At 37.4% G+C, this 22982-nt stretch overlaps 1 protein-coding gene across 1 annotated transcript in view; it reads left to right on the top strand.

Moving 5' to 3' along the window:
• TMCC2 (transmembrane and coiled-coil domain family 2) overlaps positions 1-22982 on the top strand; it is a 66660-nt gene that overhangs the window by 36524 nt on the left and 7154 nt on the right. The window contains exon 2 of the mRNA XM_015817796.1: positions 16912-17846. Coding sequence (XP_015673282.1) covers positions 16912-17846 — 935 coding nt within the window. The remainder of the gene's footprint in view (positions 1-16911; positions 17847-22982) is intronic.

The following is a 22982-nucleotide window of genomic DNA, read 5'->3' as shown; positions in this document are numbered from 1 at the left end:
GCTTTTCCAACAAGCGGGCCTGGCCTAGGGAGGATTTTTAAATTGGGTTTTTTAGAAATTTTAATCACACAACACTAAAATTTTGGTTTTAATTTGGTTTTATTCGGTGGGGTGTGTGGGTCTCTCTTTGTTTTAATAATGTTGTGAGCCGCCCTGAGTCCTTCGGGAGAAGGGCGGGATACAAATTGGAATAATAAAATAAATAATATTGCAGGTCCCGGTGACCAACCCAGATTGGATCCTTCAATTATCTTTGTGGTTATTTGAAGAATTCTGTTTTGGAATTTAATAAGATTCAAAGAAAAATCAGAAGCTAATAGTGTATTGCTTTTGAATTTTTGCTCTTATTATAGAAGCATTTCTTTACTGTGATGAATACTGATTTTTTTTTTTAGTTCTTTACCCTGAAAGCGTATTTGAAATGATTACAGTAGGGCTATTATTCTAAACACATCTTTATTTTCAGTAGTAATCTTTCATCTCAGAGTTGCAGCAGGGTGACATGGTTGCAGTGTTGAAAATTGTTGTAAATAGGAGTAAATAAAGATGATTTCTCTATGTATTCTATTGCTCTATGGTTCCATAAAAATTGACTATCTCTTTGTTTAGTTTGATTTTTCACAGCAAGGCAAGGTTGAAGTATTCTAGCTTCTCTGTTCCCACAGTTCAAATGTGTGACAGTTCCATTGCTGATAATGGGAACTGGAATGGCTCCACTGCGCAGAGTGAAACTTGGTTTCTGATATGAAATAATAATTTCATGAACTCCCAGTTGTGTGTTGTGGCGCCAAACCACAGGAAGCTGTCTAGCATTGCCTTCAATTAACTGAGATGATAAGAAGTGAAGGCAGATAAAAAGGAATGTAGACAGATAAACATTTCAAGCTATTGCATTTATCGGGTAATCTAACTTTCTTCAAAGTGAGCTGTGATGATTTGCCAGCAGGTCCAAGCATGCATTATCATCTATATGGGACTGGACTATACACAAACAGTGATGGTGAAGCTTCTGGAATTTCCTATCATGAAGAACAAAATAGCTTCCCCTAAATCCCAACCAAAGAGCAATACATCCTGATGATTGTTGAGTGATCTGAGTTTGAAAACTAGCAGGAACCAGTGATTAGTAGTTTAAACAAAAAAGTCTACGGTGATGACTGATAAGCTAAAATTTGCTTATCCACTTGGTCTTGCTCAGCAAATCAGTGTTTTTAGTACTAAATTTCTATTATATTTGCACGTATAAAACAAACTAATACAAAACCAAGTGTGAATTAACTGTAGTTTAAAATTAGAATGATGCTGGCTTTCTTCCACCTACCATTATTAATAATATTTTGCACTATAATAATTTTGACATGTTCAATTAGGAGGAAGTGTATTGCATAACGGTATGGAAAGGAAGTTTCTATTTCAGTAAGAGAAATGAAGAAAGTAATTAAAATACTGTTTACAAGCTTTCTTTTTTCTTTTTCTTGGAAAACTTTTGAGTTGAATGTCTGCTTTCTATATTGGAACCTTACATTTGGAGGATACTTCATCAAGAGAATCATTCTCAAAATAAGCATGAGTTAGAGAAGGTTAAAAGGAAATATTTATCAATCTGTATATTGAAAGGCATGCCTGCTCCCTTTTTTGGAGGTACTGCTTATTGATCGAAAGGTTGGTTCTTAATAAAAAGTGTATTTGGGTGTCAGGATGTGCACATCTCCCTACTTAAATAGCCTGCAAGACATTGATCTACATTCTAGATCAGGCATGTCAAACTCGCGACGTCACATGACATCGCACGACGTATCGGAGCTTTTTCGCCATTGCCGGCAATGGGGTGGGCACGACTCCGGTATGATGAAACCGGCCCACGGGGTGGCAGTTTGACACCCCTGTTCTAGATATTGCTCAAAATTATAATTTTGCATCTCATTGAGGAAAAATAGCATTTGCATAATGATGATAGGTAGCAATTTGAATGCTGAGAATGAACTTCTCTGAGGCTATTGACAATGGAATTTATTTTTTTGAAAAATTAATGTATTCTCAGAATATATTGTATGGTCATACAATGTATGTTAACCAAAAACAGTTATTACATGTTTGATAGTCAGAGTTTGTTGCTTCAACTTGATTTGCTAGTGTGCAAAAAGCATTTCAGTTTATATATGATCATGTCTCTTTGGTTATCCCTGTTATCCAAAGAAACTGTGGAAGCTAATTCTAGGAGCCTATGTTCATATAAATCTTTGGCTGAGATTATTATTACCTGCATGGATTCTTAGTAAGTTATTTGACATGTTCTTCAGACTATACTTTTATTAGGATGATTGTTGAGTTCAGTGTTACTTCAGATAAACAATTTGATTATCAGTAAATGCAAGAACCAGATCATCCACTACAGACAAAAGTTTAAATACTCTAAAGCCAGAATATTTTGTTCAAATAATTGCATTTAACAGAGATCCCATGCCACCGTATCTTTGTAGTGATTGCCATAAATAAATAAACGGATTCATTTATTTTATGAATTCTTCTCTTGAAAGACAATCCAAATTCAGACCTAAGTTGCTATGATGTTTGTCCTCTGAATGTACTTGAGAGAAAAAAGACAGGGCAGAGACTAAATAGAAGGAACAAGGGGACCCTGTGCCTCCCGAGATTTGTATGTTCTTTTTGGCTTTGAGTTCATGCTGCTCTCCTCCGTATTAGCCAGAGCTTATTGTACTGGCTGCTGATTCAAAGCCTGAGCTTCCAGAGAGAGCCTCACCTCACATGCCTTCCTTTTCTTTTATGAAAGGCTTTGCATACTCCCACCAAAATGTAGCTTTTTAGTCCTTAACTCAGTTTATGTCAGGAGGCTGGTCTCATGCCCCATGCAGTTTGTTGACAGAAAATTTGGTACTTGATGAGGAGTTCCCCTGTGCAACAATTGCACCACCAGTTTTTTAAGTAAAGCTTCTCCTCATGCCACATTCCTGTGATTCCTGTGCTGGGAAAAAGATAGTGCTGCTCAACTCTTTCCTTGGAGTCTTTGTAAGTACAACTTTCTTCCTTCTGCCTGGGAAAGGCAAAGTGTTTCTTGGGCATGAACTCTTCCAAAGGAGAAGCATAATTTAAATCATCTCTAAATAGAAGAGGAAAGCAGATGAGAAAATAAGACTTGGTAAATGAGGAGCCATGTTTGGGAAAGAGCACCATGAGGGACCATAATAAAATTCATCAAAGTTGTGGTCTTGGATGCAAGGATGTCATTTTCTATGTTTTGGCAAAGAAGCAAACTTGTTGTGTCCCTGCATGACCTTTTTTTCCTTAACTTATTAAAAAATGTGGACTCCCTCCCCAAAGTTTATTAATGCATACTTTGCCAGCCTTATTCTATGCATGGAACTTCCTGTCTTTTGTGTCATTATAGATTCTGTAACATTTGGTAACTGACTTATTAAATGGCCCCAAAGGCTATCTGCTTAATTTCCTTCCTTCCTTCCTTCCTTCCTTCCTTCCTTCCTTCCTTCCTTCCTTCCTTCCTTCCTTCCTTCCTTCCTTCCTTCCTTCCCTCCCTCCCTCCTTCCTTCCTTCCTTCCTTCCCTCCTTCCTTCCTTCCTTCCTTCCTTTCCTCCCTCCCTCCCTCCCTCCCTCCCTCCCTTGTCATATTGTAGATTGAGGCATATTATAACAAGTATATATTCCGTATATTAATGTAGTGACAATGAGTATGTGCTTTGAAAGATCCAAGAAAGACTGTTAATGTATACTGTACATGGTGTATATTCATGCAGCTGTTGTGAACTGATAGTGTTCTTAATATTCATTATTCTTCTGAATTGGATGATAGACAACAATACAGCAAAACAGGAGGCATAAGACCCCAGCCCTACCTCAAAAAAAAATCCCTTCCACAACTTGTTTCTGATTTAGGGTGAAAAATAATTTTGGGTTATATGTTGAATAGTTGGTATTTGGAAACCCTAGTTGATTTAGGCTGATCTGCATTTGTCCCAGCATGAAGATGCTCTAGCTGCCATTTGGAGATGGTAGAAATGGATTATAACAACCCCAGTCCATCTTTGACCTGCACTCTCTATTCAGGTTTCTGGTTTTGCTTCAAAAGTAGTATTTTCTATTCTTGTTCGCTGTGGTCCATGTCTTATGCATCATTCTCTCCTTTGCAAATGCCTCTGCTCTGAGTGACTGGCATGGGTTCTTGTGCTTCTCATTCCCTTGCCAGTCTCTACTGTTTACCATCAACCAACCACTTTGTGGTTGCTGGTTCGAAGCTGTCATGAAAGGCTGGACTTTAGTTTTGTGGTTGTTTACAGGCTCAGGAGAGGAGAGGGGAATGGCTGGCATTCCCTCTCCCTCTCTTTTAATTGCTGAAATTTGAGAAGAATCCTATTCAGTTTCTCCTTTGGCCCAAGTGACAAGAGCCCTAAAAGAGTTGCATTTTTAATCAGTGCTCAAAACAGGCCCACAGAAGGGAAAGCGGTTGAGGCTTACTTTCTTGGGATGGATGGGAAGAGAAAACGCACAGGGGAGTCCACCAAATAAGACCCACGGTGTAATCGGGGTCCAGACAGAGCACAATTATGACCAAAGTGAAGGAAGAAATTAAAATCCAGAAAGAGATTTCTTAATGAAGCTTCACTTGCAGCTGATTTACATATAGGAGTCAAGTATCTGAGAGCTTCCATTAGTGTCTGGTATTTTTCCTTTGAGGGAAAAAAGATGTTAGGGAAAATATTAAACTATCCTTTATAGTTTATTTTAAGAAAAAATTATACATAATCTGATTTGCTTAAAGTCATGCCTTGTATATTAAATGTAAAAGTGTGATTTATTCATACATTTAAATGTGTTCTGATTTAGCCATACATTTAAATGTGTTCTGATTTAGCCATACATTTTCAATTAAAAGAATTTAATTATAAGCAGAGTTCTTGGAATTCAATTGAATTCAATACAACTGGGAGGGGGACTTCATTCCTTTGTATGTTCCTTGAGCACTAAGAGGGATAAGATGCCAATAGAAGTAAACAGATTGCTGTCCAGTTCACTGGCAAATTAGCAGGAGGACATGTCTGTTTCTGCAAAAATGAACAAGATAGCACCCATGCAAGGAAACCACTGGCTGCTTCCTTCTGGTGTGAAAAAAATGCCGCTAAGGAGTCAGAGTTCATAGGAAGTACAATAATCCTGTATATAAATGTCTGCCTTGTGATCAGAGATCATTGGGGAGGAGCAAAAGTTTCAATATCTGAATATCGTTCTTGGCTATTTTACACATGGTGCTATAAGAAAACATTTCATCTTCTATTTTTTTCCCCCTCTTCTTTGAAGAAAAGACAGGACTTGAAATGGAAATAGGGAACATTGGTTCTTTTTCTATTTTTTCCTTTTCCTTCCCCAGGGATTTCATACCTTTGTCTCTCTGAACCTCTGAATACATATCATGAGCAAAGCATTCAGAAGGGACACTTTGCAAAGTACATTGGCATGAGTGCAGACACATTCTTCAGAAAGTTCACTGTAGATGATTTGAAGGCTTTCCCCAGTTGTCCCTGTTTGTCTCAATGTATCTATCTATATATGTGCATAAAATGTTTCTGATGGAACTAGTGAAGGAGATATGGATGCAGACAGCAGGGGAAAATCTTTGAAGTCTTGTGGAGGGCTGAGGGTTGAAATGGTGGTTATATTTTATACCACCGTAGGAATGTTTTTAAATTGCAGTAACAGCTTAATTTATATCCCTTTATTCATTGCCTCTTGGTTTCCTTCTATTTACAAAAAAAAATATTAACATGAGAAAGGAGATAGAATAATTGCATAATGACTTGTGGTTTGATGGTGATACTATGTACTTCATTTGGGAGTGCTCTGGGCCTGACTTTGATTGGGGGAAATCAGAAAAGAAACTAAGAAACCAAAGAGGAAGGTTATGCAGACGATGCGTATTTATCTTTCCTAAGTTGAAAAATGCATATATTTAAAGAGTAGAACTGATTTGAAGCCCTCGGTAGCATTAAGCATTAGCAACAGCATTAGCGGCTGATCCAGCTACAGCTATGGACTAAATGCAGAGGGCTACAGAGAGTGAGCATCCTTAATCCCAAGCAGCCATTTTTCTGTTGCTTTAAAGTCATTCTGCCCTGCCCTTTGTGTTCTCAGATTATAGATATCTTGTTTGTTTGTTTGTTTGACTTATATATTGCCAAAATCATACATTTCATGCATATTCTGATATCAATTTGATTTATCATTGAACTCTGATAGTACAATCCATTAATTTGGATGCATGGAATTTCAACTCTGAATTTCTTTTGAAGTTGAAAAGTTAGGGCTGTCTCTTCAGAAATGGACTAAAGTACTCTGTAAAAATGATTATCATCTAGTAAAATTGTTTTATACACATAGGGTTCTCATTTCTTTTCTCCTCTGCAGTTTCAGGCAGGAAATAGATGCTGCCTGAAGGAATACTGCTCTGAAGGAATATGTCAGTATGATATTAAATATAACTAGGTTTCCAAAAGATCAATAAGAATTCTCTCTGAAATTGTCAAGGGCAACACTGTTCTGATCTAGGTAGAAAATAAGCTGTCTTGCAGAGCAGATGCTGCTTTGACGCGTTTATTTATATCCCAGCTTTAATCATTTTTATAAATAACTCGAGACAAAGAACATACTTAATAACAGAATAACAGAGCAAAATGACAGAATTGGAAGGGACTTTGGAGGTCTTCTAGTCCAACTCCCTGCTCAAGCAGGAATACTATTTCAGACAAATGGTTGTCCAATCTCTTCTTAAAAATGTCCAGTGTTGGAGCACCCACAGCATCTGGGAGGCAGGCTGTTCCACTGATTAATTGTTCTCATTGTCAGGAAATTTGTCCTTACTTCTAGGTTGGTTCTCTCCTTGATTTGCTTCTATCCACTGCTTCTTGTCCTGCCTTCAGGTGCTTCGGAGAACAGGATAATATTCCTTCCTCCTATTTTCCCTATAGCAACAACTCTATGAAGGTTCCCCCTTCCAAACCTGCTGTCTCCCGTGTGGTACTGTCATGGAAAGGGAGGAGTTCAAATGTAAGAGGGTACCAGATTGCTTAGAGACGGAATCCATCTGAAGATTCAGCCATGTGTTTCTGCAAGTTGGCATCTTTTACTTCTGAGCTTCCTGCCTTGTGGCAATGGAACTCTGTGGCTCTATAATTTTTATTGGGGGTTTGCAATTTCATTTTTGGGTTTAATGTTGCAATTGTCCTAATGTTAGTAACAACCTTTAAAGCGCTCCATGGCAATGGACCTAGTTATTTGCAAGACCGCCTCCTACCAAACACCTCCCTTCGACCAGTCCGCTCCCACAGAGAGGGCCTCCTTAGGGTGCCGTCGGCCAGACAATGCCGGCTGGCGACCCCAGGGGGAGAGCCTTCTCTGTGGCAGCTCCTGCCCTCTGGAATGACCTACCCCCCGACCTACGTACAGTTGCGGACCTGCGCCTTTTTCGCCGAGCTCTGAAGGCCCATCTATTCCGTGCGGCCGGCCTGGCGTAGTTTGATTATGTTTTAGTGGGGTTTTTTGTATGGGTGTGTTTTTAGAACAGGCCCGTTATTTAATTTGATTTTAGAACTGCCTATATTTATCATGGTTTTTATTATTGCCTGCTCACCGCCCTGAGTCCCATAAGGGAGATAGGGCGGTATATAAATTCAATAAATAAATAAATAAATAAAATAAATAAATAATGTCAGTATTACTAATTCCATTTTATTTTAATCATTCTATTTTGGTGTGAGTCTGCATTGCAGTGGCAATGGTTGCAGTAGAAGTTTTACATTTGTGTTTCATTCTTTCAGACTATGAGTGGATCATCTTTTTCTTCCCATATGATCAAAGGAGCCCAGTGGCTTTCTATTAAAAATAATAGAGAATTTCCTTGAACAATTATCCAGCCTTCTCCTCATGCACAATAATGACAATTTTGCTAATCTTCTCACAAGTTTATTATATAGGCATTTCAGGTTTATTAGAGCTATGGCATGATTTCATTGCTTTTGACACCAGCACAGATCTTTTATTGCAGAGCACAGTTCTTTTGGGGGGGGGGAGGGTTTGCTGCAAATTTGACTCAAAATCAAGAATTGGGTTTGCAAGGAATACATTCAATGTAAATGAGTTTAGGAAATGATCCTAAAGCAGAGGTCCCCAACCTTTTTTAACACCAGGGACCGGTTCCATGGAGAAAGGTTTTTCCATGGACCAGAGAGTGCTTTTGTGTGCTGCCTGCATCCCATGGATGGGGCTTTGCTTGTTTGTGTGGACCAGTTGCTGGCATGCTGGAGCCCAGTACCGGTCCACTGACTGAGGATTGGGGACCCCTGTCCTAAAAGGTTGAAGGCTCAGCATGAGCTACAACTACCAGAGATTATCACTTTCCATTCTGTTGCAAATTACCATCTGTTGAAAAATGACAAGTTTGTTTTTACTTCTTTCTAACCCATCACAGGGTCTCTCAACCTATAATGGGCTGTTGAGAGAGCTTCAGCTTATTACACAATTTCAACTGCACACCCTTAGGACATTACTTGGAATGTGCTGATCCTTTAACTGATACAGTCAGTGTAACATATAGGACAAGACTGATGGGGGGGGAGATCAGGTTTTAAGAGTCAAAATATATCGGTCATCCTTGGAAGGAATGCATTTGGATTCCTGGTTTCAGATGGGTTTGATTTCATAAAATGTTTGTTTTAATGAACTGTTTAACAAAACACTTTAAGTTTTGTATTAATGAGCTACAAGCTGAGTATTATATCCCAGAATTCATTTGAAATTGTATAGTTATCTGCTAGTTTCTGGCTGGTCAATCCAGTCTGCTCTCTATTTCTATTCTGAACTTTAATAATACATTATCCTTTTAATTTCTCCCTAGTAGCTGCCTTGGAAGCATGTAGATGATGCATAAAGACTAGACCAACAATTTTAATAAACAAATAAAATATCAGTCGGATGGTTGTTATCATTTTTTTCCTTGGAATTAGTATAGACTTCTGGTGACTATCTGGACAAATCCCTGCAGTTTTCTTGGCAAGATTTTTCAGAAGTGGTTTGCCATCGTTTCCTTCCTAGGGCTGTAAGACAGTGTTTGGCTCAAGTCATCCAAATGATTTTGTGCTGAAAGTGGGATTAGAATTCATGATTTTCCAGTTTCTAGCCTGATGCTAGACACCAATGGCTCTCATATTCTTTAATTATCATAATTGTAGACATGTTTTTTTTATTTAGAAGTAAATAGGGCTAATATTCCTTTGGTAAAAATGTTAACCATTGCAAGGTTACGTAGCCATGGAAACGTATGCTAAATACTGGAATTAATTTTAGCTATATGTGTGTAATGAAACAATACTGTTTTGGCACTGAGAAATCATGCTGCAGTAGAAGCACAACTCATTACAAAGTTTCTCTTTTATCTCACTATCTCTGTGCTAATTTGTGGGTCATGTTTTTACGAGTATGTCCATGGTCCTTATCTCTATAGGATCTCTATGAAGCTAATTTATAAATGTTCTATGGAGAAAAAGTCAGGGTGGACCAGTCAATTTCTCAACATACATTGTTCCCTTTTTTTTGTAGCCATACATTCCCACCTTTTTAGAATGCATTTATGCAAATATTTTGTTTTTGATTGAACATGGAAAATCAAATAAGCCACATGTTTAGACTGGATTTGTCATTTTTATCCACCTATTGAATCCTTTCCAACGACCTGGAATAGGAAGATGTTTTTTGACAACAATAACACAGTATCTGTTAGATATCATGGGAAAAGTATTAATTGACTGTAAAGACAAGTTTGTGCAGAGGCATTTATAAAAGCCCCTAGAATTGTTAATAATATTTCTTTCCCACTGTCAGTTAGGGGTAATGAGGACTCTTATCACCTTATAGGATCAAGGTAGTTAAACCTTGCAATTTTTATCACTTTTGGATTAAATTAATATTTGCAATATAACAAAATTTATCTCTCATCCAAACTGAAGTGTTCTGCAGTTTCAAAACTTGTGATGTTTAAAAAGAGAGGCACTACCGTAATGCATATGTGCATACAACATAGATGCAATTGCTGATCCACTCATCCTTCTCTAAAAAATTGCCATCAGTCGTGATACTGAATGGGATGACAAGAGTTGTAGTCCAATATAGCTGGAAGACTCAGATTGGGGGAAATGGAAATACCCATTCTTCTCTTGTGCAGTTTTTTTTCCTAATTTTGCTCTTCAAAAGTTATATTATAATGTGATTCTTCCTTTGAACGGCTTTTTCTCTCCAAATTCTCCTCATAAATTGTACTTTTCCATGTTCCCCATGCCCTCCTGGGAAAGAAAAAAAAATCCACAAGAAACCCTGAATGCTTTGTCTAGCTGCTTTATCAGAGAATGAAGGCATGCTGGGGATCTCTAAGCTGTTACCTAGCAACCCTATCCATGATACACCAATATCCTTTCCTTGTGCTTTCCCCCCCCCCTTAAAATTGCTGTAAGCCTCTCCCTTTCAGTTTCACTGTTTTCATTTTTCAGATCCTGTCAGAACTGACAGAACTATAGTTGTCCATAATTCTTTCCCTTCCCCCTAAGTATTGCTGACATCTGTACTTATTTTCAATGGCCCAGTATTACCTGTCTGGCAGAACCTATATTTGCTCCAAAATTGATATGATGTAGATGAATTCTTTGGATTTACTCAGGGGGGAAAATTACCTGGGTTAATGTATTTTTTCAACCAAATCCTTTACCAATTAATTGCAAATATTTTTGTTTCGGATAACTCTGCATCAAGCAAGATGATTAAAAGTATAGACTGGGGGGGGGGGGAACCTGGGAAGGAAATATGACTGATACTTGAGCCATGCCTGTATCAGGTCTCATTTTTGACAGAGTGCCATGGTCCATGGAAATAAATAGAAAAGCCTTCATTGCCATCTTCACTGGTGCTCTTTCCAATCAGCACTGAAAGCTGTGACTTCTCAGAGTTTCAGTGTTAGGATTCTAAGACACAATCTCTGTACAGAGTGAAGTTGATGAACAGATAGCCACAGTTCCTAGGGTGGAGAGGACTATTATGCCAACGTGGATTGGGTGCCTTCAAAACCTATTGAAAGAATGGGTATTGACTCAGAAAGGAAGGAGGAAAAAATCCTAGAATTTAAACCCTGAAGTAAACCACACAGTCTATGTATCTGTATAAAGCTTTGACATGTATATAGCTATATATTGCAGGGAACAAATACAGAATATGGTGTTTATATGGCTTAATTCTTGCCTACATTAAAGTACTTAATTTAACCACTAGTGTCTGGAACCTGCTGCTGAATAAGCCAATTTCTGATTAATAGGTGCTTGGACGATCAAGACTGACTCTGAGAAAAGCTTGAGGATTTTTGCTTGTTTTGCTTTGCTTTGCTTGTGCAATTAAATGTCTCTTCTCCCCTCCAATCCTTAAACATTTTTCTCAGTTCAAGGCATTGACCTTTCTTAGTTGGGGTTTCTCAGGCAGTTTAACATATTTCTTCTATCAGCATGCTTGTTGTTCCCATCTTTAAGTATATTTTCCTTCCTTCAGACATGATTTGTAAGCAAGAAAAATAGTGAAACAAAAACTCATTCATCAATAGTTTCCATCTTTTAAATTTTCACTTCTACTTTTATTTCTACTTTTAGAAAACACAAGACCCTAGAGAAAGTAGTAGGGGACTAGAGAACAAATTCTGGTCTTGAATAGACCAAGAATAATTTTACATACTTAACTGGCAGAAGAAGCAAAGTTTTGAAGATTTGTTGTAATGGCTGGGGTGGTTAATGCTAAAAAAAGAATTATTTTGAATACTTAGCTGACCAGTTTTATATGCCACGACTGATCTTTAGAAAGATGATAATCAGTAGCCAGTGGAGTTATTCTTAGCCTGGTATAAAACCTTGTGCCCAGTCCCACTTAATAATCATCTATCTAGTGTGTTGTGTATTTTCCAGTCTTCAAAGGTAACTCCATTGCAGCTGAATAAAACTAACATCATCCATACATGGGTACCTGCTTAAAATTGTACATTTGTAACTTAGATATGGTGAACTAATACTCAGACTGGATTAAAATCAAATATGGAATGGGGTATGCATCTTTGAATTTCTAAATTCCAGATTTATAATTATGTCTGAAGTGGGTTTTGGTAGATCTCATCTAAATCTCCTGGATTTAGAAGTGAGTTTTGTACATTACAGGAATATACCAAGGAAGTACAGGCTCATTTAAAAATCAAGAATTTCACCTATTATATAGCTAACCTTCCTTCTGTTGTCATAAATATTGTATGTTCTGTCTGGGAACCTGACATAATTGCTTTAAAGACTTGTGAAGAAATTGTTTTCTCCTCCCATCTCTTCTTCCTCTCTCTTAAATCATACTTCTATTGAGGAAATCAAAAGAATTGGCTGTGTAGCTGCCTAAAATTGATGTGTGAAATTTCCTTTGTGCAAGGTTGTTGGAGACTAACTAGTGCCTTTATCTCTCTTTCAGGGCAGAATCAGGTGTAGCATGGGGAATGTATGGTTAACTTGTCCTTCAGCGTTCTTGAGTTATGTAAATGGTTTTCCCCTACATTGTAGAGGGTTGGACTAGAAGATACTTGTGGTCCCCTCCAACTCCACAGTTGTATGCTTTTCTTCACATACAAAAGTTAAAGCAAATTCTGATATTGTTTAAAATAGTAACATTAGGAAAGAGAATGATAAATCATTGCTTCTATATGCAGACTCTTTCTCCCCTTCGTATGTATGAAACCCTACGAAGCCTCGCAGCAGGAAGAAGATAAGTATCATCATCAGATCTTCAAGGCTGATATCAGCTTTAGGGTGAGCCAGATAATAAAATGACCAGTGAGACAGATTAATTCATCTTTTTTAGATTCAGCCTCTGATTAAAATTGGAGCCCTACATACCTATGAATGTTATAAAGTGATAATTGACAGGGGAAATAAAACATTCTAATGATGGATTTCCTATTTTGATGATTATTTTAATTCTGGGACAAGGCTAAGTTGGTTTATAAATCTCTGGATGGTTGTTCAAATCTTGACAGCTGAACCCTTTCAAAATTGTTTAACCAATTCATTTGTATCTTCATCCCATGCTGTCATTAAGGATTACTTCTCTGAATTTATCAGAAAGCAGTAGATTGGATCTTATTTCTTTCACAGTTCCCATGTGGTCTGCAGGCTATCTTGTTAAAAAAGAAGAACCAAACGCTCCTGTCTCTGCATATTCTGTAAACTCTATTTACACAGTTATTAAAACCAACTTGGGTAGTCTCTGTAATGAATTGAATTCATTCACATTTGGAATTTCACCAGAGCTGTTTTTAACTTTGTGACTTTTATCTTTACCAAACCAAAACAATCAGTTTCAAAAGGCTCATTTCCTGCAAGTTCAATGCCTGTAAATTGATAAGAGCACAGGAGAAACTTTTCACTCTGTCCTTCGTCCTGGAAAACCTCAGAGCAACACAGGGAAGCTAAGAATAGGCCAGCAGCAAAGTTTGTAAAGTCTGCAATTTTTTGTTTTTGTTTTTTTAAAGTGCTGATATAAGATTGAGGCAAGTTTGTGGTTGTTCTGTATGCTGATGTACTGTATGTGGGTGGTGTTTTTCCCCCTGCATACCTCTATAACCCAGCAAAACCTATCAGTAGATGTGTGAGGCGCAGAGGAGAAAAACCTGGACAAGTATATAGTAGCTTTTGGAGCTGTTGTTTCCTGGTAGTTTTTCATTATCAGGGATTTTCTCTTGCTCATCAAGTGAGGCTTTGCTATGAGAAGGAAGAGAGTGCTGGAACCAGATAAGCTCTGTAAGGTATGGCGTAAAGGTTGTATGGCTTGCATATTCCATCCAGTTGTTCCTAGAGAAGAGTTGTCATAAATAGGCATTTCTGGACTATCAACAAAATTTGGTGTTCTTATTATCCAAAATCTAGTATTTTTGTTATTAAATGGAACCTCGCCACTTAACAAGTGCTAAAGATACAGCGTAAGTTCAAGTTTACCCTGTGTGAATATTGAAAGGGAAAAAAACCTGTTATAACTATAAAGTAGTGGTGACTATGCAGTAGCAGACAAAGAATATATACAGGAAGTCTATGTATAAATATTATTTTTATTAATTGAAACAGTAATTTGAAGGTTACGGTAGAAGCTAGGAAAGACAGTGGGGCTGGGTAGCTGGCTAGAGTCACCGATAGGCCCTTGGGGCTGTATCTTAGACCAACTAAGCCAGGGGTAGTCAACCTTGGCTTTTTTATGACTCGTGGACTTCAATTCCCAGAATTCCTGAGCCAGCTTAGCTGGCTCAGGAATTCTGGGAGTTGAAGTCCACGAGTCATAAAAGAGCCAAGGTTGACTACCCCTGAACTAAGCCAACTAATTGCTTTCTGAGCACCAATATCGAAGGAGCAAAAAAAATTCCAAACTGCAGTGGTTTGTGTAATGTGAACTTAGACCAGGATCTTAAGATAAAGTGCTTCAGTATATAAAAACAGCAGCACATGCTTAGTGGATACTGGAACTGATGTTCAAAACTGGAGCGGAGGGGTTATCTCCCACCAAAAAAGCCACCTTTTTTTTGGAGAGGTTTGATACTTCTGTTCTAGACATATTGAAATACAAATAATATTTTGCTCTTGGGTGATGCTTTTTTTTATCTGTCATAATTTGTGCCCTGAGATCTGACAGCACCTGTATGCTTGTTTAAACAGATAGATGTATAATTGCATGGTTAAGGAAGTGTCCTTCAGCCCCTTACTGTTGAGGCTTGTTTTGATTTGATTTTAACAAACATCTCAGTTGCCGTGTTTGTAGAAGGTGAAGTGATAATGCGCTTTCGTTTCTTATGCTGACAATCTATATACTATTAAAACTCTTGTTGTCATGACTTTAACTGGGTGAAATGGTGCATCCTAGGACAACAATTTTTGAACCAAGGTACCTCAAATGAGGTAACTTATGGAATGCATCCAAAATCTGGGACCCATGACTCTTGAGGGAATGAAATTTGGGGAAATTGTGGTTGTTTCAGTGTTACTGGCTGCTGCTGCACTGCTAGGCTGCTACTGCGATCACGTGATCTTCATTTTCAACATTTGGTGACAGTTTCCCAGGCAGTCTTGCAATCCCTTGATCCTTGCCCCACCCAAGGGTAGGGAAGGAGAGCTTTCTGATGCTATGATGAATTTCACAAGGAAATTCAATGAGGAAACTGGCAGGAAATCACTGCTGTGCCTCCTACTTTTTTTGCCCTTGGTCATTCTGTTTCTCTGCTTAGATAAGGAAATACTTGTGAAACAATGACCAATGGGGAACAGATTATATAGTTATTTATAACAGTTACAGGTCTGTCATATGCGCATATGGATGTATGAAATTTATTATATAATTTATGACATAGAAATTAAGTAGTCATTGAAGTTACATTTCCATTGGGCCAATTTTCTAATCAAGTGCAAGTAGTATTCATCAGTTACAGATTCCTTCAACCTCAGGTTCAAAAAACTTTGTAAAGTGAGGATCAAAAGCTAGTCTGTGCACAAAAGTCCAGTTCTACTAATAATGAATTAGAAGTATTTGTGTCACCAAGAGTGGCTAATGCAGGTCTTTATATGCTCCCCACAACTTATACTTTCATGATTTTTAAAAGGTTTTATTGATGGATTCTTAAGGAAGGGTCAGTCCACAACTTCCTTGAAGGATGTCAAACTCACCCAGAAGTCACCATCCTGGAAGTGTTTACTAACCAGGAGGAACAGGGATAACACTAATAAGCAAGTAGTTGTGCTAACAACCCCAATGACCCTGTCCACTTCCTCAGTTCCAACAGGATCAAATTGCTCTCGGATAACAGCCTGAGTCCATGCTTTGGGCATCTCTAACATACCTAGTTTGTCTGTACATAATTTGGTACAATTTTTGACCTTATTTCCAGATTTATGATGTTCCTTACCTGTGAGCAGTACAAACGATTTCAATTTTAGAAGGCCACAAGTCCAGAGCCCTGAGTTCTAATCTAAAAAAAAAAATAGGTCAAGATCTTGGGGCGAACGTCATTAATATTTCCAGTGAAATTGTTGATCCCAATGAGAATCATTAGGGCATTCAGGTTTTGGAATCAGAGGCAATGGGCACATTTGCCTTTTGTGGGAAATTTGCTATAGCTTTTTCTCTAGCAGTAAAAACTGAAGGGAATGGAAGCTGATAATCTGAAACTAAAATCATAGCATGTCTTTTAAACCTGAATCTTCCACAAAGTTACTTGCTTGGATTTGCTATGCTAATTGACTCTGTTGTATTACCCTAATAGGAAATATTCTATGTTTCCTACTTCCAAGATTAAAAGAAAAAAACAAATGAAATCTAGCATTTAAAATTGTTCTTATTTGATGGGACTTGTAGTTATCTCAATTTTAAGAATTCAAAATAGATCAAGAACTTTAGCAAGAACTTTTGATAGCAAGAACTTTTATATACATTTATGAATTGGGTGATTAAAAAGCCATTTTTAAGATTAGATTATTTGATCATATATACTTTAACAGATATTGTTCCTTTTTTAACTAGTTCAACTTTCTCCCAGCTGGTTCCCTCAAGAAGTGTTTAAGTTTATCATTCTCCGCATTTCCAGGCAACAAAGAAATTCTGGATGTTGCAGTTTTAATACATTTGGAGGGCACTATTGGGGGAAAGTATTGCAATTATTTTCTGTGGCTCCTTACTATTTCTTTCACTATTCTATCAAATCACTTTAATGTTTGTTCCAAAGAAAGAAAAAATATTCCTCAAAACTTTACTCATGCTTTTCTGTGTTCTTTCCTCTCTTCCTGCCTCCTACAACAGTTGGACAAGGGGGATGTGAGCCAACTCAGCCTGCCTTCCAATACAAGCCACAGTGATGCAGAAAGCAATATCTGTCTTGATGTTCCAGATGGCAACCCTGACCCACAGAGGACAAAAGCTGCCATTGACCATCTGCACCAGAAGATTCTTAAGATCACTGAGCAAATAAAGATTGAGCAGGAGGCTCGAGATGACAATGTAGCTGAATATCTGAAGCTTGCTAATAACGCTGATAAGCAGCAAGCCTCTCGTATCAAGCAGGTCTTTGAGAAGAAGAACCAGAAGTCAGCCCAGACCATTGCCCAGCTGCATAAGAAGCTTGAGCATTACCACAAAAAATTAAAGGAGATTGAACAAAATGGGCCAACACGTCAGCCCAAAGATGTCTTCCGGGACATGCATCAGGGCCTCAAGGATGTAGGAGCCAATGTTCGATCCAGTATTAGTGGTTTTGGTGGCGGTGTGGTAGAGGGGGTCAAGGGTGGGTTATCAGGCCTTTCTCAAGCAACACACACAGCTGTGGTTTCCAAGCCCCGTGAGTTTGCAAGTTTAATACGCAACAAATTTGGCAGTGCAGATAACATTGCCCACTTAAAGGACACTCTGGATGATGGACACCCAGAAGAGGCCTCACGGACTCTGAGTGGCAGTGCAACCCTCGTGTCCAGTCCCAAATATGGAAGTGATGATGAGTGCTCCAGTGCCACATCTGGCTCAGCAGCTGGTAGCAATTCTGGGGCTGGTCCTGGGGGTTTGGGCAGTCCTAAGTCTAACACCTTGGAGAGTCATCATTTTAACTTTGACACCATTGTAGAAGAACTGAGAGATATTAAGGACATTCAATCCCATCTCGAGGACTCCATGGAAGAACTCAAGGCTCAGCTGCAACGAGACTATACATACATGACTCAATGCTTGCAGGAAGAACGATACAGGTAAGGTTTGTTAAATGTCTTCCTATTCCTCACCAAGGGACAAATACTCCTCACTAATTAAAAAAATGCCCTTAATTGTTCATTTATGGTGACAGAATCACAGCAATGGAGAATAATAAGATGTTGGTTCCTGAGCGTGGTACAGCAATTTAGCTGTAGATCTCACTTTACAGAGAGCATAGATTATGTATGCATTTAATAAGTAAAATAAGCAACAATCCACATGTCAAAGAAATTAGGGTAAATTTTACAGCAGGAATTGTAACTTGTGACCAGTAATAGCTTAGGGTTTTATCTTCCACCTTATAGAAGAGAAATTTTTTAGCCAAGAACTGAACTTGCCTTTGGCCGATATATTCAGACCAAAATATGGAGGAGTCAGAACAGCAGATCACAGAAAACCTTTCATTGCCTAACATAGACGATACAGTAGCCTACTCATTTATATATATATATATACCTTAGGCAGAAAATCCCAGAAACTCTATTCCACCTCTAGCCTTATAATGAGAATAAGCAGTCATAAATAATTGTTTATTATGTTGCCGGCTCTTCTGTCTAATAGTAGGGCCAGCCTTGGAACAGAACCAGGAATAATATAAAGGTATTATTTGGACAAACTTGAAAAGTGAGGCTTACTTCTAACTCAGCATTCATATGTTTGCACCATTAGCCTCAAAAAAAAAAAAATCTTTTGGTTGAGAAACCTAAACAGGTACATACTGTTTAGTATGTAAAGAAACCTAAACAGGTACATAATATACCAAATTTGATTTCTTCTATCCAGGCAAATAGAATGTTGCTATGTACATATATGCAGGACTGCATGATTTAGATGAATTTACATCCTATGTATTGCAAACCATTATATATGTTAATTGCTAAAGTAAGTCTTTGAGAAATTATTTCCTATTTGCTCAGAAAATAGATTAGTTGCAAATGAGAAAACTGGTTTAAATCAGTGATTGCAACATACCTTTTAACCCCCCTGATGATTTAAATAAATCCATCCTGCCTAGCTGCTGGTAGCTTTGAAGAGTCTTTTGGAATTTCCTATACAAATTATCTTCAAGAGGAAAGATACCCTATTAATTTTTTTTTCTATTTATAATACATGAAACGAAATCCATTCCTGGCTCAGTACTCAATATTGGCTTTTTATCTTCCATGGATGGGAAGTTCAGAATCAAGAAGGCTTTTGTTCTGGGCTCTTAGGGTTTTGTCGGTGAAGAAAGAATTATGTATTCAGGCTTTGTTGTGGGAAGGAACCAATGAATCTAAATGGTTGAATGCAGTTGCAGAGCTTGAGTTTTTCATGGGTCAATTGGAGTTGGGGAGGGAAAGTTAAGCATTGGTCTTTTATAATCATCATTCTGGCCCTCCACTATAAACATGACAGGTCTACCTATGAATTATAATTGGTAATTAATGTAAACATAATGCATTTTGTCAACTGATATATAATGTCCATATATAGGTATTGTAGAATAATGAACACGTTATCTGCGTGCAGTCAGGAACTGTACAAAGTTTATGTGATGCTGAGACAGTCAGGTAATTGTTCTCATTGGTTATTATTATCAGTTATCAGTTATATTCTGGGGTTTTTCCCTTTAAGCTCTGTTGAAAGCAAACTGGAAAATTTCCCAAAATATTCTGAAAATCAGTTATCAGTAACAGCAGGGATGGAAATAAAAGTCTTTGTTCCCGCAAGCAGACTTCAGAAGAGACATTCCTTTCTCCCCCGCTTCATTTGTTTTCCACTCACTTAACATCTGTCCTATCTGAGGAACTAGGAAAGACTTAACATTTCATAGGGGGAAAAAACCCTAGTAAATGTTAAAACATTAGAACTATATTGATTTTTATAAATTTACTCATACTGCTTTTCCATTTATTTATCCTATTTATATATTCCCAGAATAATTTGGATAATAAAATATAAGTATCAAAACAGCCTCAACATCATAAACACAACATAAACCAATAATCAGAATTACAATGTGTCTGAAACCTTAAGAAAATAAAATGGTCTTTACTTAGTACTGAAAAGAAGATATAGCAGGTTTTAGAGAGAGGGGAGTCAGAGTCAGAGATTAGGGGCCATGCATGAGGTCTCCCCTAATTTTATTTTCAGAATAAAACTCGGTGCAGTAGGTTTGTGAGAGAGAGTGATGCAAAGTCACCCAATGAGCTGTAAGGATGAGTAGGGACTTAACCTTGTGTGCTGGGCCAACTTAAGTCAGTCTTATGTATTATAGTATACTAGACCCTTGCCTGGGGGAGTGTCTTTCAGTTTTAGTGTCATTATTAAGAAAACAATTCTTTTTCCCCCTTTTTTTTCTTTTTGTATAGTAGCCACATATCTCACCTTGTCATATGCAGGAGACCCTTTATTGAAGAATTTATGAAGATTGTAATTTATTTTTTTATTTCCAAATAAGCATGCATAGGATCAAATGTTAAGATGTATAGTTTTAAATTGTTACCACCATCATACCATAATAGCAGTCCTTGAGTGAAGGAGTAGTAGCATAATTAGCTAGCAAGCAAGTAGGCAAAAAGTTTCCCTTTCCCACTTTCAATATTTTGGAGAAAAGGAACTTGAAAATATGAATTAGGAAGCCCATGTTTATAAGTGTTGTATATATTACTAAACAATTATATAACAATTATAATACTAAACAATTATATAACAATTATAATACTAAACAATTATATAACAATTATAATACTAAACAATTATATAACAATTATAATACTAAACAATTATAACAATTATAGCTCATCAGATATACAGAGATGAGGTATGTTTTTCTATGTGATGTTAATTTACTCTTGAGTTACCTAACTTAAGCATCTCATTTTCATTTGCTGAAAGGAATTGTGATGCCTATAGTTATTGAGATTTGCTACTTTGAGGGTGATGGGCTGGCTATAGGATTGGGCCAAGAAAGAGTAAAGTAGAAAAAGCACTACTTGAAAAGAAGTAGAAATGCAATTACTTTAGTCTTGCTACTTGAAAGCCATATTTTCTCTACTTATGGTTTTGGGATCTACTTTAAAATGAGTTCTATCACACTGATAATATCAGTATAGTCAAAATCTACTAAATCTACATTATTAAGTAGAGTCTATAAGTGAATACCTCTCCTCATCTATGTATTCCAGTGCATAATGAGAAATGCTATCATTATTTTTAAGATCCTTAATGACTAGGAGTTCTTATCTAATAAATCATCTTTTTGTGATCAAAAGTGCCTACTCAACCCAGACAATCAGGGAATGATACTTGGAATCCCTACTTAAACTGAAGGTGTGTTGGAAAAGAGCCCAAATAATGGGTTCCCTTCCTATGGAACAGGTTACCTCATGAAGGGTCATATGGCTTTAAAGACTTGTCCCTTTCCAGAAAGCCTTTCATTATTGATTCTGGAGCAATCAGTGCAAATTTTATTATAGTTACCTCTTGTTTATATGTCATATTAGAATATCTTATTTGACCAAGTGTGATTAGACACAAGGAATTTGTCTCCAGTGCAGAAACTTTCAGTGCACATGCAAGCAACAGAGTAATAACAATCATAATAATGATACCATTAAGAGGAGATAGTAGAGAAGATGAGAAGGATAATAACAATACCACAGTCATACAAAATGGGTAATTATACCTAGACATGAGACAGTACTGTGTAAATTAGGTCTTCAGCAGAATGATGGTACATGGGAAAAAACAGTCTTTGTGTCGGACTTCAGGTCCTGCGCAGCAGTGCAGCAGTCAAGGGGTTTGGGACTCCGTGCCCTTTGGCTGAGTTTCTTCTTGTTAGGGAACCCTAAATGGGCCAGAAGCCACCCTGAAGAGGCGGCAAAGAAGGAAGTCCCGGGGACCTCAGAGAGATGGCGGTCGACCCGATGGTCCAGGAGAAGCCTTCCAGAAACCAACAGGAGAAAGGCTAGCCTAACTTCAGAGTCTAGCCCAAGCTGCAAGCAACCGAAGTCAAAAGCACTATTTTAAGCTGATTGTAAACAGCACGTTTGAATCTGGGTAAGAACATCGATTTTCTCTATCCTACTTATCAACTTTCCTGAAAAATAAAAAAAATCGCAAGAAGCAAAAAAAACTTCCGAAAGTGAAGGAGGGGGATTTTTGCCCCACCCTTTTACTAACAGAAGCGGCGAATTAAACCTTTTATGGAGGACCAAAACGTATTGAAATGAAATGAAATGACTGTAAAACCTAAATTTGGATAAGTTTGAAATTACTGTATGGTTAAGATTCTCATTTTAAAGGCAATTTGTTCATTTTGAAAATTTGAAAAATAAACCAGTGCTGACATCTAGTGGTGGATGAAAACTACGACAGCTATGGCTTTTATGCAGGATTTGGCAAAATCTGGAAAAAAACTAATCTCTACTTGTGAACTTCAAAGCTCTAACAATAGAGAACAGCTGTCACAAAAAAGAAAACAACCTGGGCTGCAGACAAAGTGAGACTTACAATCTTCAGGGAACAAAAAACAACAACACTTTTTTGAACTTTCTGGATTACAAGTATCTATTTAACTCTGACCCCAAAGCCATTTGCAGAGAAAAGAAAATTTGGATTCTTGGTCATCATGGAAAATCAGAGATTTATAGAAAGAACCTATCAAGAAAAAATAAATACTTTTCAAGAGGAGACATATGATATGTTGCAACTAATTCAAATAACAATTATTTCAAACCACAAAGAAATCGAAAATAACTTTGAAAATATAAACCAATTCATTTCCAATTTAACTTTACAACAACAAAAAATCCCCAAAAACAACAACAGAGAAGGAACAGATAAAACAGACAACTGAATATAAATTTGAGGATAGAGTCTTAAAGATGGAACCTAACAAAACAAAGAAGTATGATTTAACCCAAATGGGGAAAAAATTACAAGAAATACTGGATTTGGAAAAGACAATTTATACTTTAACACAGGGGTGTCCAAACTTTTTTCAAAGAGGGCCAGATTGGATGAAGTGAACGTGCTGGAGGGCCGAACATTTTTCCGAACATTCTTTGAACCATTACAATTAAATGCAAATGAATTATTTTATGCCTCTCTCTCTCTCTCTCTCTCTCTCTCTCTCTCTCTCTCTCTCT

The sequence above is a fragment of the Protobothrops mucrosquamatus genome, unplaced genomic scaffold, assembly GCF_001527695.2.
Source record: "Protobothrops mucrosquamatus isolate PMUCROS unplaced genomic scaffold, P.Mucros_1.0 scaffold638, whole genome shotgun sequence".
Classification (NCBI taxonomy): domain Eukaryota; kingdom Metazoa; phylum Chordata; class Lepidosauria; order Squamata; family Viperidae; genus Protobothrops; species Protobothrops mucrosquamatus.
This window is presented reverse-complemented; position numbering and strand designations above follow the sequence as displayed.